General features: G+C 35.1%; 1 protein-coding gene across 2 annotated transcripts in view; it reads right to left on the minus strand.

Annotated features, from left to right (window-relative positions):
• Nucleotides 1-22700, minus strand: part of NAALAD2 (N-acetylated alpha-linked acidic dipeptidase 2) — a 60852-nt gene that overhangs the window by 25417 nt on the left and 12735 nt on the right. Inside the window, exons 5-11 of one of the 2 annotated variants that reach the window (XM_047071112.1) lie at nucleotides 19776-19901; nucleotides 17885-18071; nucleotides 13739-13832; nucleotides 12405-12503; nucleotides 7809-7894; nucleotides 7408-7527; nucleotides 7220-7302 (exon numbers count right to left, since the gene is read on the minus strand). In XM_047071112.1, coding sequence (XP_046927068.1) covers nucleotides 7220-7302; nucleotides 7408-7527; nucleotides 7809-7894; nucleotides 12405-12503; nucleotides 13739-13832; nucleotides 17885-18071; nucleotides 19776-19901 — 795 coding nt within the window. The remainder of the gene's footprint in view (nucleotides 1-7219; nucleotides 7303-7407; nucleotides 7528-7808; nucleotides 7895-12404; nucleotides 12504-13738; nucleotides 13833-17884; nucleotides 18072-19775; nucleotides 19902-22700) is intronic. The other variant, XM_047071113.1, reaches the window with a different exon arrangement.

Consider the following 22700-nt stretch of genomic DNA (forward strand, 5'->3'; position numbering starts at 1 on the left):
AACTGGGGGAAGGAAAGAGACATCCAGGAATACCAGGGATCCCCAAATAAAATAAACCCAAGGAAGTCCACACCAAGAAACATAATAATTAAAATGTCAAAACATAAAGAGAATCTTAAAAGCACCAAGGGAAAAACAAATACTTACATACAAAGGAAACTCAATAAGGCTATAAGCTGATTTATCGGAGACTTTGCAGGCCAGATGTGAGGGGCATGATACATTCAAAGTGCTAAAAGTGGTAGAAAAAAACATAACCAAGAATACTCCATCCACCAAGTTTACCATTCAGAATTGATGAAGAGATAAAGAGTTTCCCAGATGAACAACAGCTAATGGAATTCATCATCACTAAACCTGCCTTCCAATAAACATTAAAGACACTTCTTTAGAAAATAAAAGGTCATACTAGAAAAAAAATTATGAAAGGAAAAATTTCTACTGGTAAAAGCAAACATATAGTAAAGGTAGTAAATGAGTCACTTATAAAGGTAGTATGAAGGCTAAAAAGACAATAATAATAAAGTCAACTATATTTAGAATATTAGGTAGGCAGTATGAAAAATATGTAAAATATGACATCATATAAATAAAATGGGGGGAGGGGTCAAAAATTTAGTGTTTTTGAATGTATTCATACCCAAGCAGCCATCAACTTATATAGAGTACTAATACATAAGAGGTTATATATCAACTTTACCATAACCACAAACTCAAACCTATAATACACAAAAATAAAAAGGAACCCAAGCATAATACTAAAGGAACACCATCAAATCACAAAGAAAGAGAGCAAGAGAAGAACAAAGGAACAGAAAAAAACTAAAAAAAACCCAGAAAACAATTAACAAAATGGCAATGAGTATATATCTATTAATTAGTACCTTAATGTAAATGGACTAAATGCTCCAATCAAGAGAGAATGACGGAATAGATTAATAAGCAAAATCCATCTATATGCTGTCTAAAAGAGACTCACCTCAGATCAAAAGACACACAGAGACAAAAAGTGAAAGGATGGAAAAAGATATCCATGCAAGAGGAAGCAAAAAAAAAAAAAAAAGTTGGAGTAGCAATACTTTTATCAAACAGACTTTAAAACAAAGACTATAACAAGAGACAAAGAAGGCATCACATAATAAGGAGATCAATCCAACAAGAAGATATAACAATGGTAAATATCTATGCACCTAACATATAAAGCAATATATAAAGCAAATGTTAACAGACATAAGAAGGTAGAAATCCACAGTAATAGTATAACAGTTGGGGATTTTAACACCCCACTTACATCAATAGATATATCATCCAGACAGAAAATCTATTATGAAACAGTGGTTTCAAAATGAATCATTAGACTAGATGGATTTAACAGATAAATACAGAACATTCCACCCAAAAATAGAAGAATGCACCTTTCTTTACAATGGCACATGCAACATTTTCCAGATCATATGCTATATCACAAAACAAATCTCAATAAATTTAAGATTAAAATCCTATTAAGCATCTTTCCCAATGACAATGGTAAAAATTAGAAATCAGTAACAAGAAGGGAACTGGTAAAAACACAAATATGTTGAGGTTAAAACAATATGCTATCAACAACGAATAAATCAATGAATGAATCAAAGAGGAAATAAAAAAATACCTGGAGACAAATGGAAACAATGATTCAATTTTTCAGCACACAGCAAAAGCAGTTCTAAGAAGAAGGTTTTATAGCAATACATTATGGCCTACCTCAAGAAACAAGAAAAATCTCAATCTAACCTCACTAGAAAAAGAACAGGGGTGCCTGGGTGGCTCAGTTGGTTAAGGAGCCAACTTCAGCTCAGGCTTCATGGTCTCATGGCTTGTGAGTTTGAGCCCCGGGTCAAGCTCTGTGCTGACAGCTGAGAGCCTGGAGCCTGCTTCAGATTCTGTGTCTCCCTCTCTGTCCCTCCCCAGCTCACAACACTCTTTCTCTCAAAAATAAATTAACATTAAAAAAAAAATTTTTTTAAAGAAAGAAAAAGAACAAACAAAACCCAAAAAGAACAAACAAAACCAAAATTAGTAGAAAAAAAGAAGTAATAAAGATCAGAGCAGAAATAAAGGAAATAAAAACTTAAAGGAGAGAAAGTATCAGTGAAACTAAGAGCTGGTTCTTTGAAAATATAAACCAAATTGATTGACCATTAGCCAGACCCATGAAGAAAAAGAGGACTCAAAATCATGAACAAAACAGAAGTTAAAGCTAACACCATGGAAATACAAAATATTATAAAAGACTATAAAAATTAAATATCCAAAAACTGGACAAGCTAGAAGAAGCAGATAAAATTCTAGAAACATACAATCTTCTCAAACTGAATCAGAAGAAATCAAAAATCTGAGATCAATTACTCGTAACAAAATTGAATCTGTAACGAAAACACTCCCAAAAAACACAAGGCCAGCCCAGTGGCTTCACATATATATTTTACCAAACACTTACGAAGAGCTAATATGTATCTTTCTCAAACTATTCCAAAAAAGAGAAGAGGAAGTAAAACGTCCCATTCTGTGACGCCAGCATTACCCTGATACCAAAACCATCTAAAAGACACTACAAAAAAATAAATACATAGAAATAAAGAAAATTGCAGGCCAATATCCCTGATGAACATAGATTCAGAAATTCTCAACCAATTATTAGCAAACCAAAAATGCAAGGATCATTTATGATGATCAAGTGGGATTTATTCCAGGGATATAAGGGTTGTTCAATATTTGCAAATCAATGTGACACACATTAACAAAATGAAGAATAAAAAAATCACATCTTAATAGATGCAGAAAAACCATTTGACAAAATTCAAAATTCATGATAAAAATTCTCAGCAACTGGGTTTAGAAGGAACATACTTCAACATAATAAAGGCCACAAACGACACACCCACAGCTAACCTCACACTCAATGGTGAAAAGTTGAAAGCTTTTCCTCTACAGATCAGGAACAAGACAAGGATGCTTACTCTTGCCAGTTTCTCCAACATAATATTGGAAGTCCTAGCTGTAGCAGTCAGATAAGGAAAAAAAAAAAAAAAGGCATCCAAATTGGTAAGGAAAAGGAAAACTGTCACTGCTTGTAGATGACGATACTATATACAGAAAACCCTAAAGACTCCACCAAAAAACTAATGGAACTAATAAATGATTAAGTTGCCAGATGTAAAATTAATACACAGAAATCTGTTGTTTCTATATGCCAATAACAAAGTAGCAGAACGAGATTTTAAAGAAACAATTCCATTTACAACTACACCAAAAAGAAAATACCTAGGAATAAATTTATCCAAGGAGGTGAAAGATCTGTACTCTAAAAAGTAGAAAGTATTGTTGAAGGAAACCAAAGATAACACAAACAAATGGAAAGATATACTATGCTGGTGGAATGGATTAATTAATATTTTTAAATGTCAATAGTACCCAAAGCAATCTACAGATGCAATGCAATCCTTATCAAAATACCAGTAACTTAGCATTTTTCACAGAACTAGAACAAATAATCCTAATATTTGTTTTTTTTTATTTTTTTTTTAATTTTTTTTTAACATTTATTTATTTTTGAGACAGAGAGAGACAGAGCATGAACGGGGGAGGGGCAGAGAGAGAGAGAGACACAGAATTGGAAACAGGCTCCAGGCTCTGAGCCATCAGCCCAGAGCCTGACGCGGGGCTCGAACTCACGGACCGCGAGATCATGACCTGGCTGAAGTCGGACGCTTAACCAACTGCGCCACCCAGGCGCCCCAAATAATCCTAATATTTGTATGGAAGCACAACAGACTATAGATGAACAAGATAATCTTAAGAAAAGAGAACAAAACTAGAGATATCATAATCCCACATTTCAAACTACACTAAGAAGCAATAGTAATCAAAACAGTATGGTACTGGCACAAAAATGGCACACATTGGGGTGCCTGGGTGGCTCAGATGGTAGAGCATTTGGCTTGATTTCAGTTCAGGTCATGATCTCATGGTTCGTGAGTTCAAGCCCCACTTCGGGCTCTGTGCTGACAGTGCAGAGCCTGCTTGGGATTCTCTCTCTGTCCCTCTCTGCCTCTCTCCCATTCTCTCTCTCTCTCTCCCTCAAAATAAATTAACTCCCAAAATAAATAAACTTAAAAAAAAAAAAAAAACTCTTAAAAAAACAGAACACATAGATCAATGGACCAGAATACAGAGCCAAAAATAAACCCACTTAATGGCAATTACTCTATGACAAAGGAGGCAAAATATGCAATAGGGAAAAGACAGTCTCTTCAATAAATGGTGTTGGGGAAACTGAGTAGCTACATGCAAAGGAATGAAACTAGACCATTTTCTTATACCATACACAAAAACAAACTCAAAGTTTATTAAAGACCTAAATGTAAGACCTGAAACTATAACACTCCTAAAAGAAAACATAAGCAGTAATCTCCTGGATATCAGCCTCAGTAATATCTTTCTGGATCTGTCTCCTTGGGCAAGAGATACAAAGGCAAAAACAAACAATTGAGACTACATCAAAATAGAAAGCTTTTGGGGCGCCTGGGTGGCACAGTCGGTTAGGCGTCCGACTTCAGCCAGGTCACGATCTCGCGGTACGGGAGTTCGAGCCCCGCGTCGGGCTCTGGGCTGATGGCTCAGAGCCTGGAGCCTGTTTCCGATTCTGTGTCTCCCTCTCTCTCTGCCCCTCCCCCATTCATGCTCTGTCTCTCTCTGTCCCAAAAATAAATAAACGTTGGAAAAAAAAAATTAAAAAAAAAAAAAAATAGAAAGCTTTTGCACAGCAAAACAACAACAAAAAACCAAACAAATAAAAACATCAATAAAACAATAAGGCAACCTACTGAATGGGAGAAGATATTTACAAATTATGTACTAAGAAGGGATTAATATCCAAAACGTATAAAGAACTGATACAACGCAACAACAACAACAACAAAAAAAACCCTAATAAGCCAATAAAAAATGGGTGGAGGACCTCAATGGACATTTTTTCAAAGATGACATACAGATGGCTAACAGACACATGAAAATATGCTCAACATCATTTATCAGGGAAATGCAAATGAAACCCACAATGAGATATCATCTCCTATCTGTCAGAATAGCTAGTATCAAAAAGATAAGAAATAACAAGTATCGGTGAGGACGTGGACAAAAGGGAACCCTTGTGCACTGGTGGTAGGAACAGAAATTGGAGCAGTCACTACAGGACAGCGTGGAAATTCCTCAGAGAATTAAAAATAGAACTACCATATGATCCAGAAATTCCACTGGTGGGTACTTATCCAAAGAAAATAAAAACACAAATTAAAAAAGATATATGCACCCCTATATTTATTACATCATTACTTATAATAGCCAAGATATGGAAGCAATCTAAGTGTCCGTCAAGGGATGAATGAAGAAGATGTGATGTGTCTCTCTACACACACACACACACACACACACACACACTCACACGAGAATACTACTCAGTCATAAAAAAGAATGAAATTTTGCCATTTGTGACATTGTAGATGGACCTATAGATGGACCTAGGAGGTATTATGCTAACTGAATTAAGTCAGAGAAAGACAAATACCACATGATTTTACTTATGTGTGGAATCTAAGAAACAAAACAAACAAAAAACAAAGGCTAATAAATACAGAGAAAAAACTAGTGGTTGCAAGAAGGGAGAGGAGTGGGAAGGGGATTAAGAGGTACAAACTTCCAGTTATAAATAATAAACAAGTCATGAATGTAAAGTACAGCATAGTCAATAATATTATAATAACTTTGTATGGTGATAGATGGTAGTAACTACACTTATTATGGCAAGCATTGAATAACGTATAAAATTATCAAACTACGGTTTGTGTGCCTGAAACTAATACTGTATGTCAACTATACTTAAATTTAAAAAGAAGAATAGGGGCACTTGGGTGGCTCAGCCAGTTGAGCATCTGACTCTTGGTTTTGCCTTAGGTCATGATCTCACGGTTCGTGAGTTCAAACCCCGCATTGATCTCCATGCTGGCAGTGCAGAGCCTAGTTTGGGTTATGTTCTCATTCTTTCCCCTCTCTCTCTCCTTCTGTCTCTACTCTTCCCCTGCTCTTGAGTATGCATGCTCTCTCTCTCTCTCTCTCTCTCTCTCTCTCTCTCTCAAAATAAATAAACTTAAATTAAATAAATAGAATATATTATAATAAAAAATGTAAAGCTGTGAGTGGTTATGGCACAAGTGAGGACTATTTCCTCTCTCCCCTTGCCCACAATGGCCAAATAGTAGCTGTCTCTTCTATAGATAGAGTCAGTTTCCATTATAACATTTTGAGTAGAAATAAAGATTCCTTAACTATTTTTAAGAAAAGTATGCTGCTGAATATTATCATGAATTAACAGTGTTGAAATTGTCTTTTAACCCCGATTTATTTAGATTAATGTGAAGTACATGTTTTATTTTATATCTGAGATTTTTTTGATCTTTAAGTTGGTAAAATTAGAGAAACAGAGTCACGTATTTATATACACATGCATTCACAAGAATTTGCATTTCTTAAAGTAGAGGAAATTTGATTCATCCAAATGAACAGTCTACTTCCAAAATGCATACTGATAATTACCAAAATGATAACAAAACTTTGCCATGTCAATTGAATATAGGGATAAGAAAGCAGAGAAATAACTATATGATTTCACCCCCACGTTTATTTCATTCACGTTATTTCAAAATAAACAGGTAAGTAGTCAGGAGGAAGGTATTTTAAAACCAGACAATAACAAGAAATATATGACATGCTTTAAAACAATTCTATAAAATATCAACCCAAAGATAAATAGATGGTGCAGGTAAAGCAAGTATACAGTGTTCATGTCTTGACAAAAATGTGTGGCCTTACCTTGTACGTTAAAGAGCTTACTCAATATGGAGGCTAAGGGAAGATGAAAGAAGGGTGTCTAAGAGAGACACTTAAAGATAAAGCATCTGGGACCAGTGTGAAATGAAAATCAATCATACCTAAAGAAGAAATAAATATCTGGAATCAGAAAGGCAATTTACTAGAATAATTCCATTTACAAAATTTCTTAAATTTTTGAGTCTTTCTCCAAACTAAAACCATTTTTAGGTAATGGAATCTATCTGTGATCACCCTGAAATACATGTATTTGTTTCCCTGTTGGTCAAGAACAAGAACCTCTGGCCATATTTACCTCAGCCCATTCTGTGGAGCCCAGCAGCCCAAATTCTTCTGCATCCCAGCTGGCAAAAATGATTGTTCTTCTAGGTCTCCAGCCTGCAATCATTGTTAACATACATTAATTAGGCACATGTGCCTAAAAATAGAGGAAAATTAAGTGAGTCATGTTTTGTCATCAACTACCAAAGAAACATCATTTACCTCTACCCATCAGTTTTCCAAAACTCTGGACAATTTCTTGCAAAACAGCAGCTCCACTGGTTGGGTCAATAGCTCCAAACACCCAGGAGTCCCGATGACCTCCTAGAATAACATACCTGTCTGGAAAATAATGTGTTCAAAAGAACTACAATTTTGAATACCTTACAAATACTTGTGACTTGTGTCTTTAAATTAAACTCCCTTTTGGTTGTGTTTCTTCTATAGAAAAAAAAAATCAACACTTATAAAGTACAGGTTTCTTTTAGCGTTGTGCATTTTTTTTTTTCAAATGTAGTTGTCTCTAATCACTCAAGGGAAATAAAGAATTATTGACTAAAGGTTTTTATCTCTTACTCTTTTAATCTTTGTGAAAATGAAGTGTTTAAAAAATTCATACTCACCAGGTTCCACAGATCCTCTGATTGTTCCAATTACATTATAAATCCTTGTAATTTTATTGGTGTTATGAACATGCATTCTAACCTTCCTAGGATTACAAAGGGAATAAATTACTCCACGTAGAGCATTATGTCTAACAGTTTTGTTCCAACGTTTTATTATGAAAAATCTCAAAATTACAGAAAACTCTAATAAGTCAATGAATTCCCATACATCCACAACCTAAATTCTATAATCATTAATATTCTTGATGTGTGAAATTTGCAAATGGTTAATGTATTTTACTCCTAAGTACTTAAGCATGCTTGAAGTCAGATTTTGAAAATAGAATGTCAATATTTTTTATTACTCCTCCCACAAAGCTATATTGTTAATAAAGTCCAAAATACTTATTCACAATGTCTTGGGTATTCATTCTAAACTTTGTAAGTATACTGTATGAATTACAAAAATAAGACAGCCAATTATGTGTTAAAGAACAAATAAGCATTTTTTAAGTAGGTCTTCGTATTTACATTAATTCCTGCTGGTGAGTAACTTTCTTCAAGGTTATTGACCTTTCTTCAAGGTTATTCAGTCAGTACATTGTTAAATAGCTGGCTGAGAGCTGCCAAAAAGAAACATGGCAAATTTGGGAAGGAAATAGGAATTTGGGAAGCACCTGCTAAAATGCACAAGACAACTGTATGATGAAACTTTTCTAGCCCATCACTGTTGATTCTGATTTGGGCCAGCGTTTTAAATATCCGTTCATGAAATACAACTTCCCAAATTATAACTCAAAGGAAAATTCAATCAAGCTCAAATAGAAAAACAAACAAACAAAAAAGCCATTCACATTTTATGAACCCAAAATGATATGGGAAAATGCTGAGCCATTTTTTTCAGAAGTAAACAAAATAAATCTTTATCCTTGGGGGGTGGGGTAGATAGAGGAATCTCAGCAGTTTCTAATTTATGTTTATTTATGAATGGAGGAATTAAGAGGTTGTCAAAACCTTTACATTGCTAACTGCAGATTCTGGTTTTTCCCCACCAGAAGTATATTGTGTTTCTGAATGCATATTCAGATAAAAAAATATTTTTAAATGTTCATTTAAAATATCAAATAGATAAAAACTAATAGCAAAAAAGCAGAAACACTTTTAGCATGTATATCTAAAAATAGAAGCCCAAGATTAGTAAGAAACCCCAAGCCATTGATACTATGTCATTAAATGAAGAAAATACAAATGTTACAAATGAGGAATGAGGAAAAAAAATCTATTCAAAAAAAAATTTTTTTTAATGTGTATTTATTTTTGAGAGAGACAGAGACAGAATGCGAGTGGGCTAGGGGCAGAGAGGAGGGAGACAATGAATCTAAAGCAGGCTCCAGGCTCTGAGCTGTCAACACAGGGCCCGACTTGGGGCTCGAACCCACGAACTGTGAGAACATGACCTGAGCCGAAGTCGGACGCTCAACCGACTGAGCCACCCAGGCACCCCAGAAAAAAAAATCTATTTTAATTAAAACCTGAAAATAGACTATCCACATATTTAATCCTTAAGTCTTCCTAGTTTTAATACCATTGACTCCAGAAGTTTCTAAAAGAATATCCATTTGTCCTATCACTTCAAATTCATAATGTTCCAAAAAAAAAAAAAAAATGAATGACAATGTAAGCCCCACATGGGAGGGAATTTTGCCTGTTTTGTGCACTGCTGAATAGTACCTAGGTTATAGTAAATGTTCAATAAATATTTGTGAAATGAATGAATAAACTCCTTTAAGGAAAAAGCAAGAAAGGCCTTAGCTCATCCATCAGTTACCTCTGCCTATCACTGTCTTTGATTAGAAGATTTCACAACTCTGTAGAGATTGAGGTTAATTTGTAGAAACAATACATCGACTGAAACACCCAATCTGTCTAGTGAATATTTAGTTCATTCCTTCAGAGTGGAAGAAACAAGTTTTTCTGCTATTGAGTAATGTACTTTCATTTCAGCATTCTGTTTTTGTATCATTGAATTTTCCTTTGAACCATCTTAAACTCTTTTGCGGCTTCCTTATTAATGAATTAAATGAAATATTTGACACATGTTCATTTTATATCTGTAGGAGAATTATGGTTTTACTTAAAAAAATCATCCTTTAGCATTTTTGGAAGTTCCATTGAGATGTGCAATAGATTCACCTCACAGAACCAGGTGTGGGTAGCATAAACCCAGACATGTCTTCTTTTGGCTCTAAGGTAAATCAGAAGCAGTGACAGAATTTTAACTCTGCTGATCTGTATCTCCAACTTTTTAAAAATTATACTTTATCTTATTTTAAGTAAGCTCTATGCCCATCGTGGGACCTGAACTCATGACCCGTGATCAAAGTCTCCTGCTCTACTGATTAAGCCAGCCAGGTGCCCCTCTAGCTTTTTTTATTATTAAGTTTTTTTTTTTTTTAATTCCAGTATAGTTAACATATGGTGTTATATTAGCTTCAGGCATACAATATACAGTGATTTAACAATTCTGTACATTACTTGGTGTTCATCATGATGAGTGTACTCTTTAACACCATCACCTGTTTCATCCATTCTCCCCAAACTACCTCCCCTCTGGTAACTATCAGTTTGTTCTCTATAGTTAAGTCTGTTCCTTGGTTTGTCTCTTTTTTGTGCATCTCTAACTATATACTCTTTTTCCTACTAATTGCGTGTTTTGGGTTTTTCTGTACGTGTTTTTTAAAAATGTATTTATTTAAATTCAAGTTACTTAATATACTGTATAGTATTCGTTTCAGGATTTCAGGAGTAGAACCCATTGATTCATCACTTGCATATAACACCCAGTGCTCATCCCAACAAGTGCCTCCTTAATGCCCGTCATCCGTTTAGTCCATCCTCTCACCCATCTCCCCCTCCAGGAATGTGGTTTCATGTCTTGTCACTTGGTAATCTCTGTAAATGGATTAATAGATTGTCAAGGGCTCTTCTGGGTGAGAAATGACAGAGAATCTAGACGGCTTATCTGAGTGAAAAGCGACGTTGAATATCTGTAAATAGATTGTCAAGAACTCTTCTGGGTGAAAAATGACAGAGATTTTTATTTGTGTATTTGTTCATTTTGAGTTCAAATCAATTAATAATTTTGTGCCCATGGTGAAGAATAGCTTTTTGATATCTAGACAAGGGGATTTGTATGCTTATGATTTACTCTTGAACTACAATTATAGAACTGAAGCTGTAGGTTTTCTGTGTTCTCTGTGTCATCATGTTTCTGTTTCTAAATCAGAAAGGCCTTTGTTGGGGGACCTGGATAGCTTAGTTGGTTGAGTGTCTGACTTTTGATTTTGGCTCAGGTCTTGGTCCTTAGTCATGGGATCAAGGCCTGCATCAGGCTCCATGCTGAGAATGGAGCCTGTCTGAGATTCTCTCTCTCTCCCTCTGCCCTTCTTCCCTGCTCACACTCAATAAACAAACAAATAGCCTTTATCTTTCATTGTGTATGTTAGGTTTTCCTGCTGCTGTTAAGGTATTAATAAATTAGATAATAAACTCTCTTATATTAAAGTAACTCTGCTCTAAGTTATAAAGATAAATAAGCACTTAAAGTATTTCTAAAATTCCCATAAAATAAAATATTAAACTTCTAATACCTTAAAAGTTCTGGAGAAAAATTCTTACAAAAACTAAAAACCACTAAGAATCCAATTTCACATTGTTATGGTAACATGTTACCAAACAAGACTGATTTTATTAAAAAGAGGTATATGTTCTCTGATTTATCAGTGTTCTATCTCCCTTTCTTTTTCAGGCAAATCAAGCTACTTCAAGTTGTAATCATGCCATGTTGTTTCACAACTCTACCCAAGATGATCTCTTTAAACTGCAATTTCCTTCCTGCCTTGATCCAGTGTTCAACTTAACCTTTCTGTATAACTTAAGCTCAATGAACAAATATTCTGTGATCACTCCTCTACAATAGTGCATGTGAGAATGATAATGCATTGAGCCTTACCATAGTTATGTGCTTACCCTACATAGTAGGTGAGCAGTATATGTTACCCTCCTTTGTCTCCTCTCTTGTACTCCTTCCCTTAAGGCAACTTTCAAAATGTTATACATTTGAAATACTGGGTTATCTGAAACATTGTTCTAAAACTTAAGGTGAAAAAGGAAGTTAAATGTTAAACACTAAACTCAAATTTAGTCATGTTTAAGACTTTATAAAACAAATGTTCTGATACCACTATAAGAATAATAATTCAGTACATCACTCTGTAAGTATTTCTTTTTTTCAATTTTTAAAAAATGTTTATTTATTGATTTTGAGAGAGGAAGAGACAGCATGAGCTAATGGGGAGGGGCAGAGAGAGAATCCCAAGCAGGCTCCACGCCTAGCACAGAGCTCAAGGCGGGGCTCGTTCTCTCAAACTGTGACATCATGACCTGAGCCAAAATCCAACGTTGGAGCCACCCAAGCACCCCTGTAAGTATCAATTGTTCACTATGAAAAATGAGAAAAAGACAAGCAAAAGCTACCTGGCAGAACAGTTATCTTGACATTTTTCCATTAAACATATAAAACTTTTCCAGTCTATTAAAGTAATATAAAATTACCTGAAGGAATCATGCCCTGCAAAGCCAGGCCCAATGTTGTAATCCACATTAAGACTTCCCTTCCAGCTGTCATCTGGTGGAGCAGTTCCTCCCATGTGACTGTCGAGAGAAAACGAAAATGACAGAAAGAAGGCTGACGTCACAGTTTCTTAGAAGAAATCATGAAGTCTGACAATGAGATATTTCATCATACATTTAACAAATATTTATTGAGCTAGGTACTGCTAACGTTCCCTCTCCTTGGGGAACTGACATTTTACCGAGAAAGCCATAATTGAGATAAAGTATTTAATATGTTTGTGATAAGACAGCTTAAGGAAAAAGATAGGGAGAGGAAATGAGAAGCATCGGCCTCTTTACTTTTGACTAGTGAAGACTTAAGATTAAGAAATACTGAAAATACTGACTTCAGCTCAGGTCATGATCTCATGATTTGTGAATTCGAGACCCACCACAGGCTCTGGGCTGACAGCCTGGAGCCTAGAGCCTGCTTCGGATTCTGTGTCTTTCTCTGCCCCTCCCCCACTCATGCTCGAAAATAAACAAACATTAAAGATTTTTTTTTTAAGAAATACTGAAAATAGGAAATTCATGACTGTGTTAAGGAGAATAAATTAATTTCTAGAGGCGCTGATTATCTAGTAGGTACTCATAAAGCAATCACTAATTGTATTGGTATAAACATCTTAAAAAAAAAAAGTCTGGATGTTTGTAAAAGAACATCAGTAACAGAATGCAAGAATAGCAAACATTAATTAAATATTTACTGTATTCTAGATACTTCATGTACTTGATCTCATCTCCTCCTCCTAAAAACTCTATCAGGGAGAAACAATTACTATCCTCATTTCACAGACAAGGAAACTGAATCAGAGAAAGATTAAGTAGCTGATCCAAGTTCACAAATCTAATAAGTAGTGGACATTATAATATTTTTAAAATACAGGTCAGGTATAAACACCAAATTAATACCTAAGAAAATCCAACTACTTGAAAAATTTCCAATCAGTATTTTTCTATCTTTGGACAGTTTTGCACTTGAGACTTTCATTTGTAGTAAACTAATAGTTTCTTGCCATTTCTTGCTGTGCTCTGTTATTCCTACTTCAGGAGAATCTTGACACAAGACTTTTCTTTTTTTTAACTCATTTTCCTACTATGTTTCCTGAATTTTTACTTAAAAAAATTTTAGTGAGATATAAGTGACACATAACATTGGTTTCAGGTGTACAACCAGACTTAACTTTCGACATAATTAGATTACATTGATTTTAGATGAGAAAATGGACATATTAGTACAACATATCTTAATCTATCCAATTAAAAAAACATACCGTAACAATACTTCTGCATCGTTATACCCAATAGGATGTACAGGGATCTTGGGGATTCCCACTCCTTCTTTGACATCAAGTCTAAAAGTGTACTCTGCAGAAATCAATAAGGTAAATTGAAAATAACTGAAGAATCTGAGCCAAGGGTATAAAGAGATTTCTTTTATTACTATTGCAGATCTATTACATGTTTGAAGTTATATCAAAAACTGAAAGTTCCCTCCAAGCCAATGATTGTTTTGCCTAACATGGCCTATTTTATTCAACAGTAAGAAACTAAATCATTTATATTTTAATGTAAAATCAATCATTGGGATTAAAAATTTCCAAATTTGTTTTGACACTTCATGTATTTCTCTTGAATTTTAGAAGAATATTTTATTTCTTCAAGGATATCTTGAATCCTTCTTAAAGAAGCCTCAGTTAACCAATTGCCTGGAAAATGTGTCCCAAATTCTGAAACTAGATATAACTGAAAAAAAATTAAAGGGAACTTATGAGATCTTGGGAATAATAAAGATCCTATTCAAATAGTAATACAATATTCTCTTTAAAGGAAGACTGAAACCTATGGTCAGACTTACAACCTCACTGGGACTTTGGCTTCCAGCCAAAATAGTTGTACAGCACTAAAACACCCATCTGAGAAACAAAGGAAGGTTTCAATCAAATGACATCAGGGGCGCCTGGGTGGCGCAGTCGGTTGAGCGTCCGACTTCAGCCAGGTCACGATCTCACGGTCCGTGAGTTCGAGCCCCGCGTCGGGCTCTGGGCTGATGGCTCAGAGCCTGGAGCCTGTTTCCGATTCTGTGTCTTCCTCTCTCTCTGCCCCTCCCCCGTTCACGCTCTGTCTCTCTCTGTCCCAAAAATAAATAAACATTGAAAAAAAAAATGACATCAGATTCCACCTTGACAAACTAGAAAAGAAGAGCAAATGAGGCAAAAATAAGCAGGGAAAGGACATAATAAAGATCAGAGCAGAAAAGTAAGAAATATGAGATAGAAAAATGGTAGCAATTATTAATAAAATCCAAAGCCGGTGCTTTGAGAATATCAATAAAGCTGATCAACCTTTAGCAAGACAGTTCAGGAAAAAAAAGAAAAAAAAATTGCCACAATCAGGAATAAAGAACAGCACACTTGTACATGTATGTACACACACACACACACACACACACACACACACACACAGACTGAGAAGATTATGAACAACTCTATTAAATTTAACAACTTAGATGAAATGGACAAAATCCTTAGGAGACAAACTACCAAAGCTCACTCAAGAATAAATGGACAACCTAACTAGCCACATATCTGTTTAAAAAATTGAATTTGTAGTTAAAAACATTCCTATAAAACAAAACTTCAGGCCCAGATATATTTGCTAGGGAGTTCTACTGAATGTTTACAGGCAAAAATCAAACCCATTATATATAAACTCCTATTTAAAAAAAGATGAAATAGTTCCCAACTCATCCCATGAGGCCAACATTACTCTGAAACCAAAATGAGATAGAAATACACAAGGAAATAAATCCATAGGCCAATACTCCTCATGAAAGATATTCTTAACAAAAGGATAATGCACTGTGTTCAAGTAGAGTTTATCCCAGGATGGCAGAGTTGGTTTAACATTCAAAAGTTTACGAGTATAACTTAACAAAATTAATAGAACTTATTATCATCTCAAGACTCGGTAAAAGCATTTGACAAAATCCTAGGTAAATGTGCTAAGATAAAGGCTTTTAGCACATTAGAAGTAAACTTCCTGACAAACCTGACAACTTTTGTCAACCTGACAAAAAACATCTATAAAAAATATCTACAGCAATATCAGACTTAAGAAGAAAACACTGGATTTTTTTTCTCCTTGAGGCAGGAACAAAGGGAAAGTATCTCCTCTAAACAACTTTCTTCAGCAGTGTAGGAGAGGTACTAGCCAGTATACTAAAAAGCAAAAGGCATCCATACTGGAAACAAAGAAATAAAATGTATTCTCAGAAAACATGATCATCTGTGTAAAGACTGATAGTATCTACAGAAATCTGCTAGAACTACTAAGTTTAACAAGTTTGCAGGACACAAGATCAATGTATTTCTTCTAGAAATACAAAGCATTTCTATTTACTAGCAATAAGTGTATGGACATTGAAATTTAAAATGTGTTTTTAAAAGGCATAAAACTAGAAAATGCATATGGATAAATGCGAAAGACAGGATCTGTACAATAAAACTACAAACATGCTGAGATAAATTAAATAATACCTAAGTAATCGAAGAGTTGTGTCATGTGCATAGATCAAAATATTTAGTATCTTCTAAAATGTCAATTCTACCCAAACTGACATATAGATTTAATTCAATCTCAAATTCCCAGGAGCGTTTTCAGTGGAAATAAGCTTGTTCTAAAATTCATATGGAAAGGACCTAGAATGGCCCCAAAACTTTGGGGAAAAAAAAAAAAAGTAAGTTGGAGGATTCTCTATTAGAATGTAAAATCAAAAAGACTGACCAAACTAAATGTAGCAAGGGTACAGTAACTGGAATACTCACACACTGATGCTAGGGTGTAAAATGGTACAACCACTTTGGAAAACAATTTGAAAATTTCTTCAAAGGTTAAATATGCATCATATTATCCAGCCATTGCATTTCTATAGATTTATCCATGAGAACTAAAAGCATATGTACATGTAAAGACTTCTATACAACTGTTCATAGTAGCTTTATATACAGGAGTCCCCAAACTAAAAACAATCCAAATATCCATCAACAAATAAATGAATAAACAAGCTATAGTGTATTCAGTGAAATACTACATAGCATAAAAAAGAATGAAATATTGACACAGACGTAAATGTGGATGGATCTCAAAATAATTATGCCGACAGAAAGCAGATCAGTGATTGCCTAGGAATTGGCAAGGAGTGGGTGAGGAAGGGTTGAGAGGAAAGCATTACAAAGAGATGAGTGAAAACTCTGGGATAATGGATCTGTTCATTATCTTAATTGTGGAGGTAGTTACACAGATGTCAAAACGTTTTACATTTTACATATTAAACAACATCAAAAACTTATTGGTATTTAAAAAAAAATACAAATGTATCATCTAAAGAAGGATAAAATCAGTAAGCAATTCAGAAAACCAAAGTCCTAGTTTGGTAAAAGCAATGTTACTTTGGGTATGGGGACCTGTGGTTCTGGACCTCTATTAAAAGTAGAGAGAGGGGTACCTGGGTGGCTCAGTCGGTTAAGCGTCCAGCTTCAGCTCAGGTCATGATCTAACAGTTCGTGGGTTCAAGCCCCACGTTGGGCTCTGTGCTGATAGCCCAGAACCTGGAGCCTGCTTTGGATTCTGTGTCTACGTCTCTCTCTGCCCCTCCCCTGCTCTCACTCTGTCACTGTGTCTCTCAAAAATAAATAAACATTAAAAAAAAAAAATTAAAAAAAAAAAAAGTAGAGAGAAATTGAGGTGCCTGGGTGGCTCAGTAGGTTGAGCAGCTGACTTTGGCTCAGGTCATGATCTCTGAGCTCATGATCTTCATGAGCTTGAGCCCCCCATTGGGCTCTCTGCTGACAGCTTGGAGCCTGGAGCCTGATTTAGATTCTGTGTCTCCCTCTCTCTCTCTCTCTGCCCCTCCCCTGCTTGTGCCCCATCTCTCTCTCAAAAAAAAAAAAAAAAAGGAGAAATTCAACCACCCTTCCCTCTCCATGTCCACACCTCATGGAAATTTGAAACAAAAGTAACACAAGGGAGGGGGGCCTGGGTGGCTCAGTCAGTTGAGTGCCAACTTTGGCTTGGGTCATGATCTCATGATTCATGGGTTCAAGCCCACGTCAGGCTCTGTGCTGACAGCTCAGAGCCTGGAGGCTGCTTTGCATTCTGTGTCTCTCTCTCTGCTCTCCACCCCTCTCCCCCCACTGCTCTCCCAAAAATAAACAAACATTAAAAAAATAAAAATTAAAAAATTAAAAAAAAAAAGTAATACGAGGGAAAGGTTTTTGAATTCCTAGCAACAGTAATCCAAAACATTACAATTACATACAGTTTTAAGGTTATCCTATAGATGTTTGCTTTTATGTCTTCTAAAAGGGCAAGTAATATTTTTGTAAAAATAGGTGGACCATGACAGGCCCATCCATTACCTTTAGCTGGATAGCCTGGAGTGAGCGGGTCACCAGCACCATTCAAATTTAACACATTCCCTCTCTGCACTGCAGTTCCAGGAAGGTTCCATCCTTTAGGATATGGCTGTACCCCAGGGGCAAAGTAGTCAGCTGGATCGGAGTACAAGATGATGCCTATGGCTCCTGCTAGCATGGCATTTTTAACCTGCAGGGGCAATGTGCAATCCATAAAGTAGTACTGGCAAATTAATTCATCTAAGTGAAAATCAATTTAACAATGTAAGGAAACTTAAGGCACTGCTTTCTGTCATGCTGTTACACATTCAATCCTTTATGTCTTGAATACAATTTCTCCCCTGGGAGAGCAAACAACTCTCATTTACTCTATACAACTCCAAATAAGTGACTGTCTCTTCTTTTAAACATTCCAATTGTTCCTAAAACCACAAAATTAATGTCTCCCTTCTTTCTGCCTCTTCTATTTTGTACACATCTCTGTTATAGGATGGGCCATAGTATTTTAAATATCTTTAAAATATCTTTCTCCCCTGCTAGACTGAGGGTGGTTTTAGAAAAGGGACCATGTCTTAATTCACTTTTAACTACCCGCCCTCCAAGTCTGGCACATCATACAAATATTTGTAGAACTAAACTAATTTAAAGTTCTATACAAAATAGTTGTAGTGTGTGAAAAATTGCCCATCGTGTTCTGTAAACATTTTTTAACAATCCAAACTGACCACAAACAGGAAAACCTTTCCAAGCAAGATTCTGAATTCTTCACTATCAGAAGTATTATAGCAAAAGATAGATAACCATCAGTCTTGATTAACTAAAACACATTCCAATATTCAGAAATCATTCTTACAATATGAATGCGAATGAAATCTGTCACAACTTTTTTGAAGGCAATTTGATGATGGCTTTCAAAATTTTGAAAGAACATACATGTTGATTCAGCCATTCAATTTCTAGGAATCTATACTACAAAAATCTTTACATAAATGTTCAAGTGTTTATGGACAAAGATGTTCACAATGTAATTATTTGTAATAGTAATAAATTCAAGCCAAGCATCTGTCAACACGGGAATAGTTAAACTGCTTATCAAGTCTTATGCATGCATAATACTTATATAAAGTATTATGCACCTATCTAGAATGAGATATTTACTTAATAAGAAGCCAGGTATTTGTAATTAGCTAAGTACCAGTCACTATCATAAGTGCTTTCAAACAAAATAATTTCATCTCAGTAAGCATTCTAAAGTGATAGCACTAATTTCACTTTATATACGAGGAAACATTGGCAGAGAAAGGTTAAATAACTTGCTTGCAGTAAAAGATCTAGAAAACAGCTTAGACTAGACCCCATGTGGTATGGATCTAGAGTCCTAGACTCTTAGCCACACATTATACAACTTTCAATGCGTTAGCTTAGAGGAATACCTTTGTATTATAACTGAGTGAAAAAGTAAAGCTACATATACTGTATGATCCTATCTTTATTAAAAAATGTATAATATATGTAAAATTAGTACATACAAAAAGATATTTATATTCATATTTCACAGAATTCATATAGTCTAAGAAAAGCTGTTACGATTGATCATGTCTGGGCAAGGAAACTGAGTAATGCAAGGAAGTTTTAATTTTTCAGCTTACATACAAAATTTCCTTCAAAATTTTTTGAAAAGCAGATTTTGTTTCTATAATAAAAGTAATTTCCCTTTCTTGATATGGGAGGTTAACAAAAAAACGGGATTTCCTATGCTACCATGGCCAATAGGGGGAAAAAACTTTTAATATGTATATTGAGGTAATTCTGGAAAACATGACACAAGCTGATCATTTACATTTACAAGATACATACTATCCTCTTCCCTCTAGAAAAGCAAATGATACAATACTTTATTTCCTCTGAAGATTTTTCCATATCTTGCAATAACAATCTTTCCACTGCAATTGATGTTCATCTCTCTTTCCAGTTTGAAAAAATCTTCAGTACGAGCATAGTTCACATATATAAGATCTCCCTGTAAGGAAAATTAAAAAAAAAAAAATTAAATATGTAATACTGCTATAATTAAAGAGAAAACCAAACAATAAGTTTGCTCCACCATACCACATCATCAAAAGTTAACTTTCGTGGGGCGCCTGGGTGGCGCAGTCGGTTAAGCGTCCGACTTCAGCCAGGTCATGATCTCACGGTCCGTGAGTTCGAGCCCCGCGTCAGGCTCTGGGTGGATGGCTCGGAGCCTGGAGCCTGTTTCTGATTCTGTGTCTCCCTCTCTCTCTGCCCCTCCCCCGTTCATGCTCTGTCTCTCTCTGTCCCAAAAATAAATAAAAACGTTGAAAAAAAAAAAAGATTCTGGCAGGTGGGTGCAGAAATTTAAAAAAAAAAAAAAAGTTAACTTTTGTGATTTGGGCTTAATAAACAGATCCATGCTAATTCTGTATAAGTTTTTAGAAAATATTTCAATACTTTGAGAAGTTAAAAAAAAAAAAAGCCAATATGTTACACTTTAACCAGTGTGTTCTGTTTTGAAGAGATTATCAGCATACACTGGGCCACAGGAAATAAATGTCATGTTATTTTTAATTTTTTTTTAATGTTTGTTTTTGAGAGAGAAAGACAAAGACAGAGCGTCAGTGGGGGAGGGGCAGAGAGCGAGAGGGAGACACAGAATCTGAAACAGGCTCCAGGCTCTGAGCTGTCAGCACAGAGCCCCACACGGGGCTCAAACTCAGGAACAGCGAGATCATGACGTAGGCTGAAGTTGGACCCTTAACCAACTGAGCCACCCAGGCACCCCAGTTAAAGTCATTTTAAAAATCCCAGCTATGTTTTAAACAATCCCATTTATAATTACACCAAAAATAATAAAATACCTAGGAATAAATCTAACCAAGGAGTTGGAAGACTTTTACCGCCCAAAACTGTAAAATACTGATAAAAGAAACCGAAGATGACACAGAAGAATGAAGACACTCCATGCTCATAGACTGGAAAATATTAAAATACTACCCTAAGCAATCTACAGATTCAATGCAATCTCTATCAAAATACCAACAGCCTTGTCACAGAACTACAAAAAATAATACTAAAATTTGTATGGAACCACAGAAGACCTGGAATAACCAAACTAAGCATGAGGAGAACAACAAAGCTGGAGGAATCATAATCCTAAATTTCAAGATATACTACATCAAGACAGCATGGTACTGGCATGCAAACAGACATACAGATCAATGGAGCAGAATAGAGGCCAGAAATAAACCCACACTTACATAGTCAATTAATCTATGACAAAGGAGGCAAAAATGTCAAGACAGTCTCTTCAATAGATGGTGCTAGGAAAAATGGACAACTATATGCAAAAGAATGAAACCAAGATACTTTCTTACACCACACACAAAAATAAACTAAATAAGGATTAAAGACCTAAATGTGAGACCTGAAACCATAAAGCCCATAAAAGAAAGCATAGGGAGTAATTTCTTTGGCATTAGCCTTAACAATATATTTCTAGATATGTCTCCTTGGGCAAGGGAAACAAAAGCAAAAATAAACCATTGGGACTTCATCAAAATAAAAAGCTTTTGCACAGTTAATAAAACCATAAACAAAACTAAAAAGGGTGAAGATAGTTATAAGTGATATATCCAGTAAGGGATTAATATCCAAAATATGTAAAGACCTTATACAACTCTATACCAAAAAATAAATACATACATACATCATCTGATTAAAATGGGCAAAAGACTTGATAGACAATTTTCCAAAGAACACATACAGATGGGCAACAGACTCATGAAAACATTCTCAACATTACTAATCATCAGGGAATTGCAAATCAAAACCATAATGAGATATTACCTCATATGTGTCAGATATGGCTAGTATCAAAAAAATGAGAAATAACAAGTGTTCACAAAAGGAAAAAGAAATCCTCAGGTACCATCGGTGGGAATGTAAATTGGTACAACCACTGTGGAAAATAGCATGGAAGTTCCTCAAAAAATTAAAAACAGAAATACCATATGATCCAGTAATTATACTACTGGGTATTTACCCAAAGAAAACAAAACCCGTAATTCAAAGAAATACATGCACCCTTATGTTTACTGAATCATTATTCACAAGAGCCACGGTATGGAAGCAGCCCAAGTGTCCACTGACAGATGAACATTATATATAAATGTGTGTGTGTGTGTGTATATATATAATGAAACATTACTTAGCCAGAAAAAGGAATGAGATCTTGCCATTTGCAATAACATGGATAGACCTATAGGGTATTATGTTAAGAGAATTCAGAGAAAGACAAATACCATATGATTTCACTTACATGCAGAATTTAAACAAAAATGAACAAACAAACAGACTCACACACAGACAACAAACCGACGGTTGCCAGAGAGGAGATGGATGGGGGATGGGTGAAATAAAGGGGATTTTTAAAAGAAAAAAGAAATCCCAACCGTGTTTAATTTTCAAGCATAGTATTAAGTTAATAACTTCTGTGGTGTAATCTATAAATCTATGACAAAGACTATGAACAAAGGAAAAAAGCTTGTAAAAAACATCTACTGACATTACTGAATTAAAGATATGTTCAGTAGCTTGTCATTTCAGAGTGGCATCCACTTCATCAGGCTCTGATTTTTATGTATTTCTCTTTTTTTTTCTTTTTCTTAAACTATTTTTACACAGGGTGCTCATAGCACTGAATCTCAAAGTATGGATCATGTATGATTCGCCTTTTCTCCTTAGTTTTAGTCCTCAACATAGGCTTTAAATAACAAAGGGAGGTTTAAAGAGTTTAGTAAAA

Source organism: Lynx rufus, unplaced genomic scaffold (assembly GCF_022079265.1).
Source record: "Lynx rufus isolate CCGP_SWC_20201006 ecotype Redwood Valley unplaced genomic scaffold, mLynRuf1.p SCAF_9, whole genome shotgun sequence".
Lineage (NCBI taxonomy): Eukaryota > Metazoa > Chordata > Mammalia > Carnivora > Felidae > Lynx > Lynx rufus.